Source organism: Trachypithecus francoisi, unplaced genomic scaffold, assembly GCF_009764315.1.
Source record: "Trachypithecus francoisi isolate TF-2019V2 unplaced genomic scaffold, Tfra_2.0 Lachesis_group4, whole genome shotgun sequence".
Classification (NCBI taxonomy): domain Eukaryota; kingdom Metazoa; phylum Chordata; class Mammalia; order Primates; family Cercopithecidae; genus Trachypithecus; species Trachypithecus francoisi.
This window is the reverse complement of record NW_022681469.1, coordinates 544,270-569,754: the sequence shown is the minus strand read 5'-3', so window position 1 is coordinate 569,754 and position 25,485 is coordinate 544,270. Positions and strand designations below refer to the sequence as shown.

The 25,485-nt window shown below is 44.8% G+C and overlaps 1 protein-coding gene across 4 annotated transcripts in view; it reads right to left on the bottom strand.

Moving 5' to 3' along the window:
• The window catches only part of ESYT2 (extended synaptotagmin 2), a 103,062-nt gene that overhangs the window by 53,904 nt on the left and 23,673 nt on the right, over positions 1-25,485 (bottom strand). For all 4 annotated transcript variants that reach the window (XM_033193544.1, XM_033193545.1, XM_033193547.1 and 1 more), the window contains exons 2-6: positions 16,452-16,493; positions 15,157-15,291; positions 10,517-10,593; positions 5,314-5,386; positions 4,983-5,072 (exon numbers count right to left, since the gene is read on the bottom strand). In XM_033193544.1, the coding sequence (XP_033049435.1) occupies positions 4,983-5,072; positions 5,314-5,386; positions 10,517-10,593; positions 15,157-15,291; positions 16,452-16,493 (417 nt within the window). The remainder of the gene's footprint in view (positions 1-4,982; positions 5,073-5,313; positions 5,387-10,516; positions 10,594-15,156; positions 15,292-16,451; positions 16,494-25,485) is intronic.

The window sequence follows — 25,485 nt, the reverse complement described above, 5'->3', positions numbered from 1 at the left end:
GGGCAGCCGCTGGGCACCTGACCACGTGCTGTATGCCTGGCATCCTGGCTGCATCGAACTCCACAGTTCAGAACAAGAATCACCTGGAAAGTCTGTTGGAAATACAAACTCAGGGCTCCCACCTTTCTCCAGTTTTTTATTTAGCGGATCTGGGCTGTCGGTAAAGTTCAAAAATGTTTTTCTTATGTTTGTAAGTCCCAGGACTTCTGAGAGCTTCATTCTTGACCACACGGGAGAACTGACATCCTGAGCCACCAGCCAGCCTGAAATCCCTCCCTCCAGGCAGCTCCGAGGGAGGAGAGGCAGGAGTGAGCTGAACTTGGAGGAGGACGAATTCCCCCCAAAACAAGTGAGATGACTCCAGCCAGATCCTAATGAAAGGCCACAGGCCAAGTGTGGCTGAGCCAGAGAACCAAAGAGGTGTGCACATCACGTGGTGGCACCTGCATGCCTGGTGGGCAAAGACAGCCTCAGGGAGGACACTTCCCATGGGGAGGAGCCCGGGAGGAGGCAGCTGCCACCGTAGAAGGGCACAAAGCAAGCCCCACCCCACCTTCCACCTTAAGGGACAGAAGCCATGGGGGACAGAAGCACCTGGAGGACCCACTGCAGCTGGGGAGAGGTCCCTTAAGGACACGGTAGGACAATGTCCCAGGCCAGTAGAGACCCTGTATTGCTGGGGCAGGTGCAGACTCTGTCCTGCAAAAGACCCACCAAAGACACAAGGCACAGGGAGGAAGGGGCAGGGTCCCTGGGAGAGCTCTGGCCCCAACACCCAGGATGGACCAGGACAACAGGAAGCTCCTCTGTATCCCCTCTACTGGGGGTGGGCAAGACTGTCCAAAATAATACAAACATCAAACCCAGAAAGTCAAATCCCAGAAAGTCAGAGAAAACAGCAGGATAAATACTGCAAAAACTCCCAGTTACTAATGTGTGGTCTGAGTCTGTGGATGTGCCTGTGGCCCCGACTCTGGAACTCACTGCAGCCTCATCTGCAAGGCTGTAAGAATGGGCTTCAGGGAGCCCTGTTCAAACACTGCAACCTTTCCACCCACCGCTGGTCCAGGGGGTCGGTATTTGACCCAGCTGGAATGGGGAGGGAAGAGGAGGGGAGAAGCCGAGGATGCAGGAAGACTCAATGCTTTCTCTGAAGTGCTGGCAGGCATGCTACTCCACACGTGGACTGCATTACCAGATGAAGCTAGTCTCAGAGAAAGAGGAGAGCGAGCAGAGGTGGAGACAGTCACGAAGGCTTTCAAATTCCTGGTTCCATTCTGTTCCTGAGACTCAACTGCAGTCCCCTGTACACATGTCATGAGACACCAATATATACTATTTTTATTTTTTAAATAAATACCTCTCCTTTTTAATCCCCATTTGCTTAAAGCACATCAATTTCTGGAGTCCTTGGCTAATAGGATTCAATTTCTTCTCATAACAGAAGACACTGTTTCCATTTTACAGAGGAAGAAACGGAATCTATGGTTCAAAAGATGCCAGCAGCCCGCACCTCCGCATTGGCTTGAAGACCCCGAATGTGGGTGGATGAACGTGTTTGGGGTAAGCCTAGGACCATTTCTAAGGGAAGTTTTGGGAAAGACCTCCTGGATCCCCTCTACTCGAGGGATAAATCTCAACAAGACTAAGGGCTCTGAAACACCCCTAAAACTGTATGCTGCCCAGCAACTACCAAGTGAGGGTGATTCCCTGTGCACAGCCGATGGCAAACACCAATTGTTCCAGTTCTTATCAGAACATTTATCCAAGCTTTGCTCCTTACTGATAAATCACCTCTAGTGGCCGGGTGCGGTGGCTCACGCCTGTAATCCCGCACTCTGGAAGGCCGACGTGGGTGGATCACCGGAGGTCATGAGTTCAAGACCACCCTGGCCAACATGGTGAAACCCTGTCTCTACTAAAAATACAAAAAAATTAGCCGGGTGTGGTGGTGGGCGTCTGTAATCTCAGCTACTCAGGAGGCTGAGGCAGGAGAATCACTTGAATCTGGGAGGCGGAGGTTACAGTGAGCTGAGCTTGCATCATTGCACTCCAGGCTCCGTGACAAGAGTGAAACTCCGTCTCCAAAACAAACAAACAAACAAACAAACAAACAAAAAATCGCCTCCAGTGTCAGGACTAAACCTACATGTAGGAGAAATATTTAATTTCTTAAAATCTGAAGATTACTATGTGTTAGGTATTGTACTAAGCAGCTTACATTCATTGACATTTAATTTTCAGATTTAATTGTGTGAAGTAGGTATTACTGCCATCCCCATGTTACAGATGCGAAAACTGAGGCTTAGAGAAATAAGCTGTTCAAAGGCTACAGTAAGAGGAAGAACTAAGAGTGGAAAACCAGGTTGTCCAACACATGTCTGTCACTTAACCATGGCACTGTGCTGCCTTCTTCGCCTACGCTCCAACTTCGTCACTTCAGCAATGTTTAGGTTTTTTTCCTTCAACAAGTTCTACATTATAAAAACTAAACAAGTCAACAAGTAGAAAAATGTATAAAGGTTTCGTAAGGGTTTCTAAATCATCCAAATAGTAAAAAGAAATTTAAAAAAACCACAAAACAAAAACCCTTCTAGAAATATCTTTCACCAGGATGAGGAGGAATTTCTTGGCAGCCAGCAGAAAACCCTGTTCTCATATTTTCCAGTAAAAGAAACTGAAAAATTTCCTTTTCACTGAAGCACACGTTTGATGACTTTACTCACCATATAAGGAAATGAGTGATTCTGCACTTTTCAGCCCCATCCTTCTTTTCTGAGCACTAAATTTCATTTGGAAGTTAATACGTTATTTTAAAAGTAAAGTCATCTATGGAAGATCCAAACTAAGCAAGAGCAGTATTAAATTTTGAAGAAGATTTAAAGATTTGGATTTTGTTACATTCTGAAATGCACTTTTTTAAAAAGGTCTTTCTTTAAATTGTTAAAAATGTCCCTGGCTAAAGATGGGTAAGTTAAAAATACTTAGCAGTTTGTTAAGATTACTGAGGTGTTTTTAGTCACTAATGAAGTTGGTTTCTTAAACATACTGGACTTTTAATAACTGGTATGTGGTATGTAAAAAAAAAAAAAAACAAAAAAAACCATGAATTTTAAATCTTATGAATCTCTTAACATCCTGAATAGTAAAATTTAACAGTAAAATCTGACAGAGATGACCTAGGAGTTTTTGGATGTTCCCATGTTTCATGTACCTAAAATTGATTCAAAATAAGCCCATTTATTTCAGTAATAAGAAAATCAGAACGATTATTTTATTCATAACAGAAAGTGATGACACTTAATTCTTTTGTTTTTATACAGAAAAAGTACAACCTGTAATAAACTAGTTTATGACAGGTGTAGATAAACCCATAATTTAAAAGCCAAATAACAATTTTTAGTAAGTTATTTGAATCAAATTATATGAATTAATATTCCAACTTTAAATTACATATCATGTTGAAGGTACTACATGCAGGACTCATCAGCGGCACATCTTGCATCATTCATTTACCAAACTCTAAGGAGACAGTTATGATCCTTGCTTTCAAAGAGCTAACAAGAACTGTGCAGAAACTGCTGAAAGTAAGTGAAACAAAAGGGGCACAGAAAGCCCTTCCGTGGCAAAGGAAAAGGCACAGGGAGGTAGCAGTGAGCTGTGGGTTGGTACAGACAACCATATGGGCAGTGTGCACCTGGAGAAGATGACCCAGACCACAACGAACACGGAGGGCAGCAAAGGGAGACGCTGGCCAGAGGCTGCAGGAGCCCAGGGAAGGAGGAAGGAGTCTGTTTGGCAGGAGTAACAGTTCTGTTGTCTTGGTTTTGCGGGAAATAACAAATAGTATTTATTAACAAATAATAAATAGCATTAAAATAGTATTAACTTTAAAAAAAAAAAAAACACAGTATACGTTCAGCATCCCTAATCTAAAAATCCAAAATGCTTCAATATCAGAAACTTTTTGAGTACTAGCATCATGCTCAAAGGAAATACTCACTGGAGTCTAACACAAATATTACAAAACCTGAAACATATCTGGTCCTAAACATCTCCAATAATATTCAACTTGTATATGAAACTGTATGTACAGTTCATTAAACACACCCCAAATGAGGAAGGAGGTGCATGCAAAAGACAGGAGCCCTTATCTCTGGAGGGGAGAAAAGGAAGGTTTACAGGTTAGTCTTCTCAACAAAGTGTTCAGGAACATGAGCACTGTATCAGACTAAACTGGATCTGTATACAGGCTCTTATTACTTGTGTGACTTTGAAAAATAAGACTTTCAAAATCTCAGTTTCTGAACAGTAAACGAAAACAACATTAATATTTAGCTATAGAGTTATGAGGATTAAATGAGCAAATATCTATAAATCATATTCAGTGAGGTGGTGAATAAAATGTGAGCTAAGACCTACACTTCTGAAGAAGTCCATGTTTTCACATTTTTGTAACTTTTTTTTTTTTTTTTTTTGAGACGGAGTCTCGCTCTGTCGCCCAGGCTGAGGTGCAGTGGCCAGATCTCAGCTCACTGCAAGCTCCGCCTCCCGGGTTTACGCCATTCTCCTGCCTCAGCCTCCCAAGTAGCTGGGACTACAGGCGCCCGCCAACTCGCCCGGCTAGTTTTTTTTTTGTATTTTTTAGTAGAGACGGGGTTTCGCCGTGTTAGCTAGGTTGGTCTCGATCTCCTGACCTCGCGATCCACCCGTCTCGGCCTCCCAAAGTGCTGGGATTACAGGCTTGAGCCACCGCGCCCGGCCATGTAACATTTTTATAATCAGGAAAGAGAGCTGTTTATCAAGAGATAAGCTCTCAGTTAAGGCACAAAGAAATACAAAAAACTCCCACAAGATTCATGCAACAGAAAGGGACAACAGCGAGTTGATAAAATTTTGTTTCTCCACTTTGTACATTCTTCCACGGGTATGTATTTTTGTCACCGAATGGGAAAATAAAAATGAAATAAATAATGACTTACTGGTTTCCTAAGGAAGAAGATAGACAAAGCTCCAACTAAGGGCATATCTCCAATGAGCGGTTCCAGAATCACCCGCATGGTACCATGAATCTAAACTCAAACAGGAAACCAAAATATGTAATAGAAAACAATTCTCCTGGGCCACTTAAGGAGTTTGCTTGCGCATCTTAGTAACTTTTGAGCACTTGACTTCTTATTTCTCTCAACTATGACATACAGTTAAAAACTGAACATCAAAAAAATTCCAAGCTAGAACAACTTCCTAATTTTCTTTCTGAATACAGCTTAGAGTAGAAAACTGTAAAATTAAAACAAAAAACAAAAAACTTACCTGGATACTTTTCACACCAGCTCTACAAAAATATCGTTTGATCTCCAAATCAATCTCACAATTTCCTACAAAACTAACAAAGAAAAAATTCTGCATTACATAATGTGAGTGAAATGAACTAGTCTCTTCATCACTATAGACCTGCAAGATGTATAATCTGAATAAAATGATAGTAAAGCAAGCAAATAGATTGTAGGTAAAAATCGTAAAATACGGCCCATCAGATTCTAGTATTTTACCGCTCCAGGTCTTCAGGCTGTTATCAGATCCAATACTGCTCTGACCTTGGAAGGAATACTCCCCATCAATCAATCAATCAATGGTTGTGGTTGTTTTTGGTCATATATATAAAAATCTTAACTAAACAGAAATGTCCATGTTCAAAAGAAGATGTAAATAAAGTAACTTCTGCAACTTCTGAAGCAGACTTTTGATGCAATGTAGTTTTCTTTACCTTATAAATCTGATGTTTAAAACATTAAAAGGTTTAATTTTATTTCACACAAATAAATGTCACAACTTGCTTCCCAGTCATGAAAAATCTCTCAGTGCCCTAGGCCTCTATGACATCCAGGACTAGAAACAGTGCATCTGTTTGGGGCCTCAATTTTGCTCAATGAGTAAGTCATTTCAAATATTAATATGAAACAAACATAACGCTATAAGCAAGATATGCATCTATTTTTAATATAAACATAAAATGTCAAACACTTTTTGCGTGGGTTAGTGTAGGACCTGCCCCAACCCTCGGTTTCTGGGGGCAGGATGTCACACTCTGACCTGACAACGGCTGTGGGGAAGTTTGATAAATGCTAGAAGGGAATGTCTAAGCAGATAAGCAAATTAGTAACGAAAGGAATCTGGGATAAGTTTCTTCCAGTATTTATTGTCCTGGTGTTAACGCCAAGGCCTACAGATTCTTCTCATTGAGAATTACTCTCTACCTAGTTGGTAAAATCACCAATAATCTGCTACAAAACTATAAAAAAACTTTCCTTTTCTTCATTCTATGACTTGATCATTTTCTTTTCTTTTTTTTTTTTTGAGATGGAGTCTTGCTCTGCTGGCCAGGCTGGAGTGCAGTGGCGCGATGGTGCCTCACTGCGACAGCCGCTATCTGGTTCAGGCCATTCTCCTGCCTCAGCCTCCCAAGTAGCTGGGATTACAGGTGTGTGCCACCATGCCCAGCTCATTTTTGTCCTTTTAGTAGAGATGGGGTTCCACCATGTTGGCCAGGCTGGTCTCAAACTCCCAACCTCAAGGGGTCCACCCGCCTCGGCCTCTCAAACTGCTGGAATTAATAGGCATGAGCCACTGCACCCGGCCTTGATCATTTTATTTTCTAATGCTTTTCAATTATTCCTTCCCCATGTCTACTGCCTGCCAATTTAGTTAGAGTGCTTGTCTGGAACTCACAACAAAGCAGAATGCATATTTGTTCAGAGACATAAATCTGAGCAGGATACTTGGCACATGTTATGGGAGTTAACCATGAAACCAGACTGCACCTTCAGAATGGCGTCCACTGACTGACGGACTCAAACTTGCTCGGTGCTGGGGACACTGGACAAGCGCACAAGGCTCCGACCCTCATGAAGCCTGGTACCAGCCCAGTGGGCCACCCTCCTGGAGGTGGACCGTCCTCCTGGGGCACAGCCTGACCTGAGACATACTTGGGTGTCCTCTTTTATTCCACTGATGACAATGGTGTTTGCCCTAGCACCAAATATTTTAAAGAGGCAGATTTTTCCATCTTAGATTAAAGAAAGTCTATGCTTCTTTCTGAAATAAAGGTAACTTGGTACCAACTTTGTACATTCATTATATTTAAATACTTTGGAAACTCAATGATCACTTTAATAAAATGATCTTTAGTAAAGGATCAAAAAAAACACACAACTCTGAGCTGCTAGCACCACGTGGTTGTTCTGAGTGCACAGTACTCACTGGGCACCACACAGTGTGTTGTGAGGCCCCACGTGGAGCAGGAAGCCCTGAGCAAGCTCAAGGAAGAAGGAGGATGAAAGACAAGATTAAGCCACAGCCCAGAGGACACAGCGAGACCCTATGAGGGGTGTGGGGGGAAGGAAGCCCATTTTTATTATGCTATGCATGGTAGCTGGCAGCTCTTCAATTTCTTTTTTTTCCAATGTAAAACACTGTATTAAAATACACAAAAATTTGGCTGGGCATGGTGGCTCACGTCTATAATCCTAGCACTTTTGGAGGCCGAGGCAGGTGGATCACTTGAGGTCAGGAGTTTTAGACAAGGTGGAAAACTTGCCTCTACTAAAAATATAAAAATTAGTCAGGCATGGTGGCATGTGCCTATAATCCCAGCTACTCGGGAGGCTGAGGCAGGAGAATTGCTTGAATCCAGGAGGTGGAGGTTGCAGTGAGCCAAGATCGCACCACTGCACTTCAACCTGGGCGACAGAGACTCCGTCTCAAAATAAATAAATTAATTAATACCCAAAAAATCTACCCTTATAATCATTTTTAAGTGTACAACTCGGTGGTACTAAACACGTCCATAATGAGCAACCATCACCACCAGCCATCTTCAGAACATTTTTCAACTTGCAAAATGAACACCCTTCCCCCATTAAACACTAACTCCCCATTCCTTCTGCCCCCAGGCCCTGGCAACCACCATTCTGCTTCTGTGTCTATGAGTCTGACTCCCCCGGGCACTGCACACACGTGGAATTATGCAGACGCTGTCCCTTTGTGTCTGGCTTGTTTCCTTCAGCATAAGGTCCTCAAGGTCCAGCATGTGGCAGCCTGGAGCAGGAGTCCCATGTTTTTAAGGCATACAGGCATATAGGCCACATTCTGCTCATCCATTCATTGGCCCACACAGACTGGGGCTGCTTCCACCTTGTAGCTATTGTGAAAAATGCTGCTAAGAATGTGGGTGTGCAGATATCTGCTCAAGTCCCGGCTTTCAATTCTTTCAGGTATGCACGCAGAAGTGGGATTTCTGGATCACATGGTAATTTTACGTTTAAGGTTTTGAGGAACTGTTTCCACAGCGGCTATACCATTTCGCGTGTCTACCAACAGCACACAAAGGTTCCCATTTCTCCACATCTCACCAGCACCTGTGGTTCTCTGGGTTTCTTTTGATAGTAGCCTTTCTAGTAGGTGTTAGGTGGTGTTTCATTACGGTCTAGATTTGCATTTTCCTGATGGTTAGTGATGGTCAGTATCTTTTCACATGCTTACTAGCCATTTGTATATCTTCCCTGGAGAAACGTCATTTCAAGTTCTTTCCACATTTTTGAATAGGGCTGTTTGGTTGTTCTGTTGTTGCATTTCAGTTCTCTATATATCCTGGATGATGACTGCTTATTGGATTCATGATTATAGGGATTGCATTAAATCTGGGATTGCTTTAGGTAGTAGTAACATCTTAACAATATTAAGTTTTCTAATCCATTAATTAAGATAGAATGTTTTTCTATTTATTTGTACCTTCTTTGATTTCTTTCAGCAATATTTTAGTTTTCAGTGTACAAGTCTTTCTCCTCCTTAGTTTATTCCTAAGTATTTTATTCTTTTTGATTCTATTATAAATGAAATTGCTTCCTTCATTTTCTTTTGGGATTGTTCATTGTTAGTGTATAAAAATGCAATTGATTTTAGTGTGTTCACTTTGTATCCTGCTACCATGCTGAATTTATTTCTTAGTTCCAAGAGTTCTTTTTTTTTTTTTGGTGGGATCTTTAGGGTTTTCTACATATGAGATCATCTCAACTGTAAACAGAAAGATTAATTCCTTCCAGTGGGTGCAGTCACTCATGCCTGTGATGCCAGAGCTTTGGGAGGCCAAGGTGAGTGGATCGCTTGAGCTCAGGAGTTAGAGACTAGCCTGGGAAACATGGTGAAACCTCATCTCTACAAAAAAAAATACAAAAATTAGCCACACATGGTGGCATGAACCTGCAGTCCCAGCTACACGGGAGGCTGAGGTGGGAAGATTGCTTGACTCTGGGAGGTCGAAGCTGCAGTGAGCCAAGACTGCGCCACTGCACTCCAGCCTGAGTGATAAGGCAAGAACCTGTCTCAAAACAAAAACAAAAACAAAACCAACAAACCAAACAAATTATACACACACACACACACACACACACACACACACACACACACACATGTCTTTCTTCCTTTCCAGCCTGGGTGCCCTTTCTTTCTTTGGCCTAACTGCTCCAACTAGAACTCCCAATACTGTGTTGAAGAGAAGTAGTGAAAGAGGGCATCCTTGCAGTTGTTCCTGATTTCAAAGAAAAAGCTTTCAGTTTTTGACCACTGAGTAAAACTTTTTTTTTTTTTGAGAGGGAGTCTTGCTCTGCCACCCAGGCTGGAGTGCAGTGGTGTGATCTCGGCTCACTGCAAGCTCCGCCTCCCAGGTTCACGCCATTCTCCTGCCTCAGCCTCCTGAGTAGCTGGGACTACAGGTGCCCACCACCACGCCTGGCTTATTTTTTGTATTTTTAGTAGAGACGGGGTTTCATCGTGTTAGCCAGGATGGTCTCGATCTCCTGACCTCGTGATTCGCCCGCCTCAGCCTCCCAAATTGCTGGGATTACAGGCTTGAGCCACCGCACCCAGCCCACTGAGTATAATGTTAACTGTGGGGTTTTCTTACATGGTTTTTATTATGTTGAGTTAGTTTCCTTCTATTCCTACTTCATTCAGTGTTTTTATCATGAAAGAGTATTGAATTTTGTTAAATGCTTTTTCTCCATCAACTGAGATAATCACGATTTGGTTTTTTCCTCCCTTTTAATGTGGTGTATTACATCAACTAATTGTTGTACGCTGAATCATCTTTGCATTCTGGGAATAAATCCCACTAGGTCATGGTGTAAAATCTTTTTAATATGCTGCTGAATTCAGTTTGCTAGTATTTTGTTAAGCGTTTTTTTTTAATCAATGTTCATAAAAGAATGTTAGTCCAGAGTTTTCTTGTAGTGTCTTTAACTTCTTTTTATTTAACACATTTTCTGAATGGCAATTATTGAGGCTATTAGAAACTGAGACCCAGAAGGTAAATAATATTTGGATGTCTAACAAGAATTTAGTTGAACTCCAACCGACAGCAGGTAAGACGTGTGCTCTCTGTATCCTCCACCTTACAGGTGCAGCTAAGTGACATTACATGCCATTAACTATGACACAAATACAACAAATAAAAACTTACCTAATCTGAAGGTCCAAAATAATTTGCCTTTTGTCTACATTTTCAGTATATACCTTAACACCATTGATCCTGAGGGGCTGAAATAAGAAGTAGTTTATTTTAAAATACAGAGGTTAAAAAAAAATCAAACCTTGTAACACAGCATAGAGATAAAGAGTACAAGCTTTAAATTTCAGACTACAACAGGAATTAATATTCTGCCTTCATAACAGAGTGCGGCTTGATTTTCGGCTATTTAACCCCTGTTCCTCAGCTTCCTCACCTGTGATCTGCAGAAAAACAATGGCCTCTGTTTCATGAGATTACTGTGAAATTAGGCAACAAAATAAATGTCAAGACAGTAGTGCATGCCTTGCCCACAGCAGTTAATAACCACTGGGCATGATTGCTGTTGTCAGCACATGTAACGATACCTATGTGCTCTTTTCAAGCCTCTTACTCTTGTCTCTTTGTATCTAACTTGACCCTTTTCCAGTACTCCATCCTTACTACCATGTTTGAAACATAACTTCCTTTCATTTATTCTTTATGTCTCACAATTTTTCATTTCTTAAGACTTTCATGTCCCGGCGTGGCAGCTCAGGTCTGTAATTCCAACACTTTGGGATACCAAGGCAGAGGATTGCTTGAAGCCAGGAGATTGAAATCAGCCTGGGCAACATGGTGAAACCCTATCGCTACAAAAAGTAAAAAAATTAGCTAAGATGGGAGCACACGCCTGTGGTTCTAGCTACTTAGGAGGCTGAGATGGGGTGACTGCTTGAGAGCAGGAGTTTGAGGCTACAGTGAGCTATGATTGTGCCACTGCACTCCAGACTAGGCAACAGAGTGAACTCCCATCTCTTAACAAAAACAAAACAAACAAAATGGCTGGGCACAATGGCTCAAAGTTGTAATCCCAGCACTTCAGCAGGCTGAGGTGAAAGAATCACTTGAGCCTAAGTGTTTGAGACCAGCCTAAGTGGAGACCCAGGCGCGGGACAAGCACCTGTAGTCCCAGCTACTCAGGAGGTTGTGGTAGGGGGAATCCCTTGAGCCCGGGAGGCTGAGGTTGCAGTGTGTGGTGATCACGCCACTGTACTCCAGCCTGGGTGACAGAGTGAGACTCTGTCTCAAAAATGAAAGAAGCGGCCGGGCGCGGTGGCTCAAGCCTGTAATCCCAGCACTTTGGGAGGCCGAGACGGGCGGATCACGAGGTCAAGAGATCGAGACCATCCTGGCTAATACGGTGAAACCCCGTCTCTACTAAAAAAATACAAAAAACTAGCCGGGCGCGGTGGCGGGCGCCTGTAGTCCCAGCTACTCGGGAGGCTGAGGCAGGAGAATGGCGGGAACCGGGAGGCGGAGCTTGCAGTGAGCTGAGATCCGGCCACAGCACTCCAGCCTGGGCGACAGAGCGAGACTCCGTTTCAAAAAAAAAAAAAAAAAAATGAAAGAAGCACCTTACTTTTAGAGTACTACTGCTTACTCTGACAAGTTTGAGTGTATTAAAATCACACCTCTCACCTAGCTGTCGAATCAAACTCTAAGCTTTTACCTGAGAGTCTAGACACCTCCTATGCTCCCAAGTTCCCAGGCTTTTTCTTTATGGCACTAGCTAAGCCATGTACAGACTGCACTAAAAACATAATCACCACATTATGCTAATAAGTGAAAATGGGGCAGGCATGATGTACATCAGATAACATACTCCCCAAATGACACTGAGATGAAGGGACCAACCCCACTCCAGATGACTGGGCATTACCTAACGAACGACCAACACCAGAAGGCAACACTGCCGAGCTGCCCGAGGTCTTGGTCAGCACACAGCCTGGCCAAGGGTCCTGCAGAGGACTCCGCATGCCATTCTATCCGCCCCTTCATCAGAAAGCCTGGGCTTGCCACTTGTAAGACATTGGTACAGCAGGTGAAAATGCCAAAGTTATCTTTATTGAATCAGCAATCCTCTTCATACTCTTGCTATTCTCCAAGGACCTTCTTATTCAGCTGGTATCAAACTTAAAGTGTGTGTGATGGAACTCAAACATAATAAAATTATTCCTAAAATAAACCCAGGGGAGACTGGAATTTTAAATATCCACAAACATGAACATGCTGTCACTTAGGGCATAACAGGCTAGATGTGGCCCTTGGCCTGACTCTACTGCCCTGGAGCTAGGGTGGTTTTCACTTGGCTGAAGGGCTGTGAAAGAAGGGAGGCAGAGACAGCAGGACAGTGTGCCACAGAGACTTAAGGTGGAGTCAGAGCTAAAACATGTATGACCTGGCCATGTGCAGACAGAGCAGCCCCTGCTTTACAGCATTTAACTTGTCACTGGGATTTTAACCTGCACTCACACGGCACTTTAACTTGTAATTGTGTTTTTCCCCATCTGTGGTTACCATTTTAGGTGTTGAAGGTAAAGTCAACACTGAAAGTGTACTACAGGCATCCCGTGTAGAGACACGGGCTGGTCCCACAGGCGTCCTGTGCAGAGACACGGGCTAGTCCCAAAGGCGTCCTGTGCAGAGACACGGGCTAGTCCCACAGGCGTCCTGTGTAGAGACACAGGCTAGTCCCACAGGCGTCCTGTGCAGCGACACGGGCTCGTCCCACAGGCGTCCTGTGCAGAGACACGGGCTAGTCTCACAGGCGTCCTGTGCAGAGACACGGGCTCGTCCCACAGGCGTCCTGTGTAGAGACACGGGCTAGTCCCACAGGCGTCCTGTGTAGAGACAAGGGGCTCGTCCCACAGGTGTCCTGTGTAGCGACATGGGCTCTTGCACAGGATGGCCACGCCTCAGGCATGTCACAAGAAAAGCAGCAGCACATACAGGCAGGTGTCACATGTAAGGCTGCACCGGAGGCACTGGGTCTGGAGTAACTGCTTCTGAGACAGAGCATTCTCTGCACACAGAAAGTCAGCTCTGATGGAGAAAGGTGGCCAGCAGCCTGGAGAGCATGGGGTGGACACGGGTGCCCACTAACAGGTGGCAAATACACAGTGGCCATGCCAGACCCTCCTGCAACCACATCTGTCACAACCCTGAACCACACTGTGCGGGGATGTCTGTGTGTTTACTCTGCTGTGCATGCACCAACGTGTGCAGACTCTGAGTCTCTAGGCATATAAATGTTACCTTGGACTGTTGCTACTTAAACACTGATTTAAAAATATAAAATAAAAAGAAAAACTTCCCATGATCAACTAAATGTACTCTTGAGGCTTTTATGAGAAGTGGTATTAGGAAGTAGAGCTTTCCTTTTTACATAATGTGATTCCGTTAACAAAATCCGTCTTTCCTTCCACCTACGTAATGAACGGTGTACCTACCTTACCAGCATTAGAGTCATTAGTAGTTTTGTTTTTTAACATCCCGAGAGGGGTAAACACCTTAAACATGTCAATTACTGCACATTTAGCATGAATTCACATATCAAACTCTCTCACAGGAAAGACTACTTAAAACTAGCGCAAAAAGGGCGTGCTGACAGAAGAACGTGGAGCAGAAAGACACATGAGGGAAAAAAGTCAGTGTTAAAGAGAAGCCACGCGACGGAGGCTGACATGGCCAAGAGAGCACCGCGGACAAGAAGGCAGGAAGACGGCCTCCCAGCAGATGGGAAGGGGCAGCGAGGGCGAGAGGGCAGCAGGGCGGCCTCCAGACAGAGATGGGCAAAGGCACCATGGCAGGAGGCAGAGCCTGAGTGACAGAGATGGAAGGGGCATGGCAGGCGAGAGGGCAGCAGGACAGCCTCCTGACAGACGGGAAAAGGCCTGCGGCTGGAGGCAGAGCCTGAGTGGGAAATGCAGGTACACCCGGTAGACCTTCTTGGTGAACAATTTTCTTCAGAACATAATTTGAAGCTGTCTGGTTTTTGAGAAATAGGGTCTCACTCTGTCACTCAGGCTGGAATGCAGTAGTGCGATCATGGCTCACCATAGTCTCGACCTCCTGGGGCTCAAGTGACCCTCCTGCCTCAGCCTCCCATGTAGTCCAGATCACACACGTGCACCACCACACCCAGCTAACTTCGAAACTTTTTTGCAGAGATGGGGTCCCACTTTGTTGCCCAGGCTGGTCTCTAGCTCAGGTCTCCCAAAGTGCTGGGATCACAAGCATGAGCCACTGGGCTCATGGAAGCTGTTTAAAAAACATATACCCAGCTAGTTGGGAGCCTGAGGCAGAAGATCACTTGAGCCTAGGAGTCTGAGGCCAGGCAGGGTAACATAGCGAGGCCCCCGTCTGAAAAAAAAAAATGGAAAGAAAATGTGTTTTTTGGCCTGGCGCGGTGGCTCACGCCTGTAGTCCTAGCACTTTGGGAGGCCGAGGTGGGCGGATCACGAGGTCAGGAGATCGAGACCATCCTGCTAACATGGTGAAACTCCATCTCCACTAAAAATACAAAAAATTAGCCGGGCATGGTGGCGGGCGTCTATAGTGCCAGCTACTCGGGAGGCTGAGGCAGGAGAATAGTGTGAACCTGGGAGGCAGAGACTGCAGTGAGCCAAGATAGTGCCACTGCACTCCAGTCTGGGCGACAGAGCGAGATTCTGTCTCAAGAAAAAACAAAAAAAAAGAAAGTGTGTTTTTCATGTTTTCACAGCAGTCTGACTGTATGCACATGTGAGGATACTTAAGAGAACACTACTGACCTGCTGGCCCACGTCGACCTTCGTGAAACTAAAGGTGCTAAGGTGGGTGTTTGCTCCCCGCACAGCTGGTTCTATAGTTTCTCGAAACAACTTCTCTATAAATTGGCAAATGAAAGGCCACATGTGTTTTACAGTCTGGAAAGGAAAAAGAACTCAGTGTAAACAAAATGCTATAATGCATGACACACACGAGTGCTCGTGAGAAACTCTCGCAACGGACCAAACCTGGTTTTGAAAATGAAGCGGGGGGAGGATCTTCTTGTTATGCAAAATCAACATGATCTAAATTCTAAAAAGTTATTAGAAAAACCAGCTACTGATTACCTAATGTGTTGTAGGAACTAGTTATTCTGGTTAAATATTCTGTTTAAGTATGTCAGCACATTTAAAGATTTCTAAAAGTCCTGTGGTTTCAACTTGTTGCTGAAAACAACAGTAATATTTATAGTTCTTCAACTGTATAAATATTAATAAGCACCTATATTTTTAATGACAAATGAACTTCCAGCACTTTAAAGTGATCATTATCAACATCTGAGTTCACTGTGTAGCCCTAAAGATGCATGAAATACAGAGATAAAACAGATCTAATTCAAGGTATACTGTTCTAAAAACATAACCTTTAAAAAAATGATTGCTGGCTGGGTGCAGGGGCTCACGCCTGTAATCCCAGCCATTTGGGAGGCTGAGGCGGGCGATCATCTGAGGTCGGGAGTTCGAGACCAGCCTGACTAATATGGAGAAACTCCATCTCTACTAAAAATACAAAATTAGCCGGGCATGGTGGCGCATGCCTGTAATCCCAGCTACTCGGGAGGCCGAGGCAGGAGAATCACTTGAACTCAGGAGGTGGAGGTTGCGGTGAGCCGAGATCGTGCCATTGCACTCCACCCTAGGCAACAAGAGTGAAACTCCATCTCAAAAAAAAAAAAAAAAAAGGATTGTTATTGATTATTCAGTTTCTTGTAAGTTATTTCTTTCTTTGTAATGTTTCTTAAAACTTATGATTATTATAAAATAGATTTGAGCCCTGACTGTTCAGAAAAGAAGACACATGGCCAGAGATATAAATATGCACATGTCTATACTTTTCTCAAGTCAAAGAGACAGTTCTCAGTCTCTGGAAAAAAAAGAAATGCATTTGTTACGACTGAGGTCTTTGGGGAGCAGAAGCCAACCCACTAAAGTCCAAAAGAGCTCAAATGTTACCAACATGCAAATTCCCAAATATGGAAAGATGGTATCTCATCCTCCAATTCCACTGATAGACGGCATTTGGTATACTCTAATCTTACCTTATTTAGCCATTCTGCTCTTTCAGTGTCTGGAAAATGAACCTAGGAAGAAAATACACACATATGACTTATTAGCTCCCAACAACTGTAAATAAAATGTCAAGCAGGCAATTTCATATTCCCATCATATGTCCTATGTTTACACGATGCTTCTTTAAAACACTCTGCTCTAAATCTTTGGAAACTGATCTCCACGGCACCCCAGCTCTTTACATTCTGAGAACATGATGAGCAGAAAAGTCGAGTGTGGAAAATGCCATCAGAGTCTTCCCTGCACCCCACTGTCCAGAGGAAATTCACTGGAATCTGAAACATCATAGATTATACAAAACTGACCTTTACCTTTTTTAAAAAAACATGTTTCTAATCTGTTAGTAGTATTATCATCATGTCCTGGAAATCTAGGCTCAGAGCCTCTACCCTGCCCAGGTCAGCCATGGTGGCGCAAACCTGCAAGTCCCAGGTACTCGGGAGGCAGAGGTGGGAGGATCCCTTGAGCCCAGGAGCTTGTCTGCAATGTGCTACAATCATGCTTGTGATTAGTGCTGCACCCTAGTCCGGACAACATAATGAGACTCCATAAAATAAAGTAACAAAATATAAACTAAAATAAAACTCACTCTTTCCTTTTGCTTTTCTCTTTTGGCCCAAACCAGCCAAGAGACAATGTTCCTTACTTGGCTCCTCTCTGTACCATCTCCCACCTTCACCCAGATGGAGATCCCCCTGAAAATTCTGCAGGTAGGGCCTGGATACTGGAGAGGGTTTGTACAGGAGAAAAGAAACCTATTTAGGGCCAGGTACGGTGGCTCATTCCTGTAATCCCAACATTTTAGGAGGCTGAGGCGGGTGGATTCCTTAAAGCCAGGAGTTCAACACCAGCCTGGCCAACATGGGGAAACCCCGTCTCTACCAAAAATACAAAATTAGCAGAGTGTGGCGGTACCTGCCTGTAATCTCAGCTACTTGGGAGGCTGAGGCAGGAGAATCGCTTGAACCTGGGAGGTGGAGGTTGTGGCAAGTAGAGATCGTGCCACTGCATTCCAGCCTGGATGACAGAGGGAGAGTCTGTCTCGAAAAAAAAAGAAAACCTATTTAAAAAGAAACGTGGACTGGACGCAGTGGCTCACACTTGCAATTCCAACACAGTGGGAGGCTGAGGCAGGAGGACTGCTTGAGGCCAGATATTCAAGACAAGCCTAGGCAACATAGTGAGATTCTGTCTCTAACAAAAATGGTGGTGCACACCTGTAGTCCTAGTCCCAGCTACTCAGAAGCTGAGACGGGAGGATCATTTCAGTCCAGAAGTTCCAGGCTGCAGTGAGCCATGACAGAACTACTGCTCTCCAGCCTGAGTGACAGAGTGAGACCCTGTCTCTGGATTGAAAAAAAAAGAGAGAGAAAATATTTTCTCTGCTATTGGGGCTAAAATAAAACATCCTTGGCCAGGCGCAGTGGCTCACGCCTGCAATACCAGCACTTTGGGAGACTAAGGCGGGCGGATCACAAGGTCAAGAGATCAACATGGTGAAACCCCGTCTCTACTAAAAATACAAAAATTAGCCAGGTATGGTGGCGTGCGCCTGCAATCCCAGCTACTCAGGAGGCTGTGGTAGGAGAATCACTTGAACCCAGGAGGCAGAGGTTGCAGCGAGCCGAGATCGTGCCACTGCACTCCAGCCTGGGACACAGTGACACTCCGTCTCAAAAAAAAAAAAAAAAATTAAGGAGGAAACTCAGCTCTTACATTCCCTCTGTATTTCTATGCTTTTGAAATCCTTATAAGCATGAACTAATTCTGTAATTTAAGATTAAAATTAACAAAATGTTTCTAATACAGGAGTACTATTTTTATATAACAAATGATCAAAATTATGTGAAAGTGCAATTTTCATTAATTAAACCATATTTTATTGATATTAGATGAAAACGATACTTGGAAACAGGATTATCTTACAACATAAGTAATCTACTCCAAATTTGATTTGTAAAGAAAACTTTTTTGGAACATCAGCTTTTAAAGATAAATATCATAAAATGACTCCTGTAAAAAATGTTCCAAAATGAAAACATTCTTCCTTCTCTAACATTAGATTTCTCTAAGTTTACTGGTACTTCTCAAATTTGGTCTGACAGTATGCTAGTAAAGTCCTACTCATCCTGTCATCCTTAACGCCCGAGCAACACCTTAAAGCTAAACATACCAGTACCACAATCACCTATAGAATTATACTTATGTAATAATAAAGCTTCTCTACTCAGTCATGTATCAGAGCAAAAATAAGGTGAGTTCTGATTTTATTAGTCACTGGGCCGTATTTAATCTCCTGCACATGTGTTGACTGTTCTCTTGAAGAATCTATTTATCAAGCACTTCCTCCAGATCCAGCGGAAATGAGACCTGCTGCTGTCCTTGGGAGGCTGTCGCTGGAGGAGGGGCTGGTGTGGGAGGCGTGGCCGCCAGCCAGGGAGGGAGAAGAGCGCTGGAGGAGGGGCTGGTGTGGGAGGCGTGGCGCCAGCCAGGGAGGGAGAACAGTGCCAGCACAGGAAGGGGAGTCTGCTGCTGCCTGGAAGGGTATATGGAAGATTCAGAAAGAGGCGCAGGCCAGGTGCCGTGGCTCACGCCTGTAATTCCAGCACTTTGGGAGGCCAAGGCGGACGGATCACGAGGTTAGGAGTTCGCGACCAACCTGGCCAGGACGGAGAAACTCAGTCCCTACTAAAAATACAAAAAAATTAGCCAGGCGTGGTGGCGCACACCTGTAGTCCCAGCTACCCAGAAGGCTGAGGCAGAATTGCTTGAACCCAGCAGGTGGAGGCTGCAGTGAGCTGAGATTGCGCCACTGCACTCCAGCCTGGGACTCCGTCTCAAAAAAAAAAAAACAAAAAAGAAAGAAAGAAACTAGCGGTATATGAGCTGGGGCTGGCCAGATGTGAAATAACAAGAAATACATATATTTGGTCTCTGCCCCTAGTACCTAACACAGAACTCCTAAAACCCCTTGTAGGTAGGAGTGCTAGGAGAATCTTTTGTTCTAATATTTGGTGTCTCATCCCTGATTCCCCACACAAAGGTACTAAATCCCTTGGAATTTCTTGGGTGGTAGGAGCGGCTTTTGTTCTAATGAGGTGTCTCTTGGTGGGCTCCTGGATAGCCTCAGGATGGACAGGAGCATGGGAGGAGGCAGCACCCACGCCTGCAGTGAGGCAGTGTCGGACAGGAGCGTGGGAGGAGGCGGCACCCACGCCTGCAGTGAGGCAGTGACGGACAGGAGCGTGGGAGGCGGTGGCACCCACGCCTGCAGTGAGGCAGTGACGGGCAGCAGAGTGGGAGGAGGCGGCACCCACGCCTGCAGTGAGGCAGTGACGGACAGGAGCGTGGGAGGAGGCGGCACCCACGCCTGCAGTGAGGCAGTGACGGGCAGCAGAGTGGGAGGAGGCGGCACCCACGCCTGCAGTGAGGCAGTGACGGACAGGAGCGTGGGAGGAGGCGGCACCCACGCCTGCAGTGAGGCAGTGAGGGACAGGAGCGTGGGAGGAGGCGGCACCCACGCCTGCAGTGAGGCAGTGACGGACAGGAGCGTGGGAGGCGGTGTCACCCACGCCTGCAGTGAGGCAGTGACGGGCAGCAGAGTGGGAGGAGGCGGCACCACGCCTGCAGTGAGCAGTGACGGCAGGAGCGTGGGAGGAGGCGGCACCACGCCTGCAGTGAGGCAGTGACGGACAGGAGCGTGGGAGGAGGCGGCACCCACGCCTGCAGTGAGGCAGTGACGGGCAGCAGAGTGGGAGGAGGCGGCACCCACGCCTGCAGTGAGGCAGTGATGGGCAGGAGGCGGCACCCACGCCTGCAGTGAGGCAGTGACGGGCAGCAGAGTGGGAGGAGGCGGCACCCACGCCTGCAGTGAGGCAGTGATGGGCAGGAGGCGGCACCCACCCTGCAGTGAGGCAGTGACGGGCAGCAGAGTGGGAGGAGGCGGCACCCACGCCTGCAGTGAGGCAGTGATGGGCAGGAGGCGGCAACCACGCCTGCAGTGAGGCATTGATGAGCAGGAGCATGGGTGGAGCCGGCACCCACGCCTGCAGTGAGGCAGTGACGGGTAGGAGTGTGGGAGGAGCCGGCACCCACGCCTGCAGTGAGGCAGTGATGGACAGGAGCATGGGAGGAGGCGGCACCCACGCCTGCAGTGAGGCAGTGATGGGCAGAGGCGGCAACCACGCCTGCAGTGAGGCAGTGATGGGCAGGAGCATGGGTGGAGCCGGCACCCATGCCTGCAGTGAGGCAGTGACGGGTAGGAGTGTGGGAGGAGCCGGCACCCACGCCTGCAGTGAGGCAGTGATGGACAGGAGCATGGGAGGAGGCGGCACCCATGCTTGCAGTGAGGTGACAGGCAGGAGCATGGGAGGAGGTGGCACCCATGCCTGCAGTGAGGCAGAGTTGCAGGGGGAGCATGGAAGGAACTGCCGGTAGTGTCCCATTCTGTTCTGGAATGAATAGAGAAACCCTCTACCCAAGTAAGGTTTGAATACAAGTGAACTGGCTTGTATTAGAATTTAACTGGCTTGTGTTAGAATTTGTACAATCAAGCTGTCTCTTAGTAGTGGTATCCCAAGACATTCAATAGTTCTGAGGTTTTCATTTATAAGTGATTATTCCAATGTGCCAAAGAAAATCAGAAAGAGAATATATCAAATTTGAACAAAGTAAATCTGTTACCAAATTTTAAAATCTGTTCACTAAGTCAAACTCTGCTTCTCACTAATAACATATTCATAAACATTTGCTTATGTTGCATAAAACAATCTAAAGTAGCAAAAACATCACAAAGACTGGGACACACAGGGATCACAGAAAACACAGTCCTCAGTCACACAGGAACACATATTCAGTTTTAAATCTTATCTTTCAGCTTAAAAAAAAAAGACTCAAATCTCTTTTAAGTTCTAATTATAAAACAAATTTCTATATTTATATTATCTCCATGAACTAGAAATAATCATTGTACGATTATTCAAGTTTCTATTATATTTGAGTTGACACCCCGCAAACATCTCTTTAATGTTACCTTTTAAAAGAACAAAGGCATATTTTAGATTCTAATATGCTGCTGCTATTACCAAAGTTGTTTTGTTTAGAAAAATTAAACCAAATATACAAAGAGCATTTAACTGTGCTCCAGGAACTCTATATACAACATTTTGTTTAATCCTCACCAGAACCTTTGAACAATTAGTGGCTCCATCTAACAGACAACAAAACGCCGCGGGGGAACAGGTAGACTAAAGAGATCCAGACCCAAAGGACTCCAGAGGCCTTCCTGTTACACCGTGCTGAAGTATACAGGATGGAATAAACGGTCAAAATTTTCTTGCCAATTAAATCATATTCTTCCCATTTCCAAACAAAAAAAAATTGAAAGCTAACATTTAAAACAAAAATTAAATAAAAGGAATGTCTTTCTTCAAACAACATTCTCCTTGAAGACCAGTATTAACAATCAGAACTTACATAGGATTTTATTGTTCATAAATTCCACGTCCTATGCATGATATAAGTATTTTTGATTTTTTTTTTTTGAGATGGAGTCTAACTCTGTCACTCAGGCTGGAGTGCAGCGGCATGATCTCAGCTCACTACAACCTCTGCCTCCCAGGTTGAAGCAATTATCCTGCCTAGGCCTCTGGAGTAGCTGGGACTACAGGTGCCCGCCACCACAAGTGGTTAATTTTTGTAGTTTTAGTACAGACAGGGTTTTGCCATGTTGGCCATGGTGGTCTCAAACTCCTGGCCTCAAGTGATCCATCTGCCTCAGGCTCTAAAAGTGCTGGGATTATAGGCATGAGCTACGTACCGTACCAGGCTGATATAAGCATTTTTAATTACAAAAAAAAAGTACAGCAGGCACTTGACAGGGAATGTAGAGGCCATCAGCATTGGCTGGGCGCGGTAGCTCGCGCCTGTAATCCCAGAACTTTGGGAGGCCGAGGAGGGAGGATCACGAGGTCAGGAGATCGAGACCATCCTGGCTAACATGGTGAAATCCCATCTCTACTAAAAATACAAAAAATTAGCCGGGCGTGGTGGCAGGCACCTGTAGTCCCAGCTACTCAGGAGGCTGAGGCAGGAGAATGGCATGAACCCAGGAGGCGGAGCTTGAAGTGAGCTGAGATTGCACCACGCCACTGCACTCCAGCCTGGGCGACAGAGTGAGACTCCATCTCAAAAAAAAAAAAAATTCCATTAGCATTAGTAACACTGAAACATGCAGTAACAATTCTGCTGACTCATTCCTTTTTTAAAATAAAAACTAGATTAAGTTTAGACAGGCAATGTCTCAGAAAATACTAAGAAAGATGCTATACCTGAGGCATTGCTGATTTAATACCTTTAAGGAAAATTTTGAAGATAAATGGATAAAATGATTCTGTTAGAAACAAAATGCCACTAAACATGAAATCATGAACTTGCCAATCAAGTTCATTTATTCAATATTCTTCCTCATTCCAAAAAGGATTTGAGCTTTGCTCAAGGCTGCGTAACGCTTTAGGCACTATTTTAAAAAGGAAAAAACAAAATACACAAAATTCTTACTGGAAGCAACGGCTGGTTGCAGGGAAGAATTCTTTCCCTCTCTTAGACCACAACTAAAGGGGAAGGAAGAAGGAATGTGAGTCACTGGCACAGCAATCGACAGTGTGCCCTGGGGCAGGCCCCACCAGCACAGGTGGGGGCCAACCTCACTGTTCCCCAGAAGGCACCTAAGTGACAGGGTCACCTGTTCATTGGCCATCTGAAAACACCAACCTTCCTACACCATGTGGCTAGTTCTACGTTAAGCCTATGAAATGAAAAAAAGTTAAGCAGGTAGCTTTGTTTCCTTGTCTAAAATCAACACAATCTCAAAATGGAACAGATAAGGCAAAAAGGACAGGAGAACCACGGTTCTACAAGAACATGAGACGCCTCTTCTTTATTAGTTACATCACAAGAGTAATCAGAAACTGGTTTCTAGAAGCGTTCAGGCAAGCAACACACCTTTACTTGGAAGCACTCAGCATACTACAGGTTTACCTAAGCAGATGTGGCCTGCATTCAAATAATTCAGTCTGGGGAAATACTAAAAACGTTAAATATTTAAAATGTTTTATATTGTTCGCTCTGCATATGAATTCAAGTCAGCGCAAATGGTCAGAAAGACGTGCAGAAGGGCCGGGCGCGGTGGCTCAAGCCTGTAATCCCAGCACTTTGGGAGGCCGAGACGGGCGGATCACGAGGTCAGGAGATCAAGACCATCCTGGCTAATACGGTGAAACCCTGTCTCTACTTAAAAATACAAAAAACTAGCCGGGCGACGAGGCGGGCGCCTGTAGTCCAGCTACTCGGGAGGCTGAGGCAGGAGAATGGCGTAAACCGGGAGGCGGAGCTTGCAGTGAGCTGAGATCCGGCCACTGTACTTCAGCCTGGGTGGCAGAGCGAGACTCCGTCTCAAAAAAAAAAAAAAAAAAGAAAGACGTGCAGAAAGTTAAAACTGCCCAGAAAATTTTGGTTCACACTCAGCACAACCAAAAGGAGTCCAAGGTTCTAACACACATAGAACACCTTCCTGGAGCAGTCAAGACTCGGGGACTGCTGAGAAAGGTGAGGCCCATGAGAACCCAAGGCTCCATTCAGTGCTTTCCAAGAAGACCGGTGCCCTGTACTGGAGGGAAGAGAAGCACTTCTGTGGGGCATGGGGAAAAGTAACTCAGAACCACGTCTTCATATTATCAGATTATCATGAGAAAAAGTATTAGGGATAATATTCCTGACAGTGGACGAGACTTCCAGGAACACGGCGTTTAAATGTTTAGAACTGTAAGGTACGAGCATCTGATGGAGCACTTGTTACCTCTCCACACCAGTGGGGATCTCTGCTTGTCCCCACAGCTGGGCTGCTGAACTTAGCAGGAGAGTGACTTAAATATAATTTGGTACCAACACAAATTTGCGCCTTCTGATCTTTGTATAATCAAATATCTACTCATCTCCCAAACTATCTGTCCCTCCTCAAGATCCTCAAATCCTACGTGCCCATCTCCCATTTTCTCTAGAGACTTTGGTCAGTATTCATGGAAACTGAAAAAGCAGGTCAGAAATCTTAATAATTAAATGGTATTTTTTTCAAAGATACTAGGATGCTTTATCCAAATAGTTGCTTCTACAAAGAAAGTATTCAAGGTTAAAAAGGTAGAGAGGAATCTAAAACATCTGTCAACCCTGTAATAAACTGTCACAGTATGGTCAAATGACTACTTCGAATAATAAAAGGAAATTGCACAAGATAACCATTTTTATCTATTTCTAGTCTACATAAAAAGCAGGCAATCAATTAATTCACACAGTAAATAAAGCAATTGATCTTTTCCAAAATCCACAAGGTTGTAATTTTCTCTGTGGTTTACGGGCTTCGATTACTGCAACAGAGTAACTGGATACCCCAATGCTTTGGTGCAATGACAGTGTTTAAAAATCCATCTGTTTAAGGTCATTTCTTAACAGAAAGCACTTTCAAAATTCTCCCCAGGTGCTTTGTACATTAATGAGAAATTTCACTAGGAAATCCAAAAAGACACTAATGTCCCTGAAGTTTTTAAGTGAGACCACATGCAGTGATCACAGTCAATCCTTGACTTTCTCACCACAAATCCAACGGTGTTGCCTACCAGAGCTATGGCAAATTGCTGCTTTCTTATGTCACCTAAACTCTTAACAGTTTAAAGTAAGGACTCTTGCCGCGACAGGGATGATGGCTGAGCCTCCGCTGTGACCACCACGGGCCCCAGGGGCGCAGGGCTCTTCTGGGCTGAAGGTGAACGGTGGCAGCCGAGCCGGCGCTGATGCACACTGCGCAGGAGGCACTGGCCTAGAGCGGGCTTCCTCACTGTTTCTTCATTAGACAAGTGGCCATTATCTATTTTGGTAGATCAGAAAACAGAGTAAAAGAAAAGTGTAAAAACTAGGTTCTGGCCGGGCGCGGTGGCTCAAGCCTGTAATCCC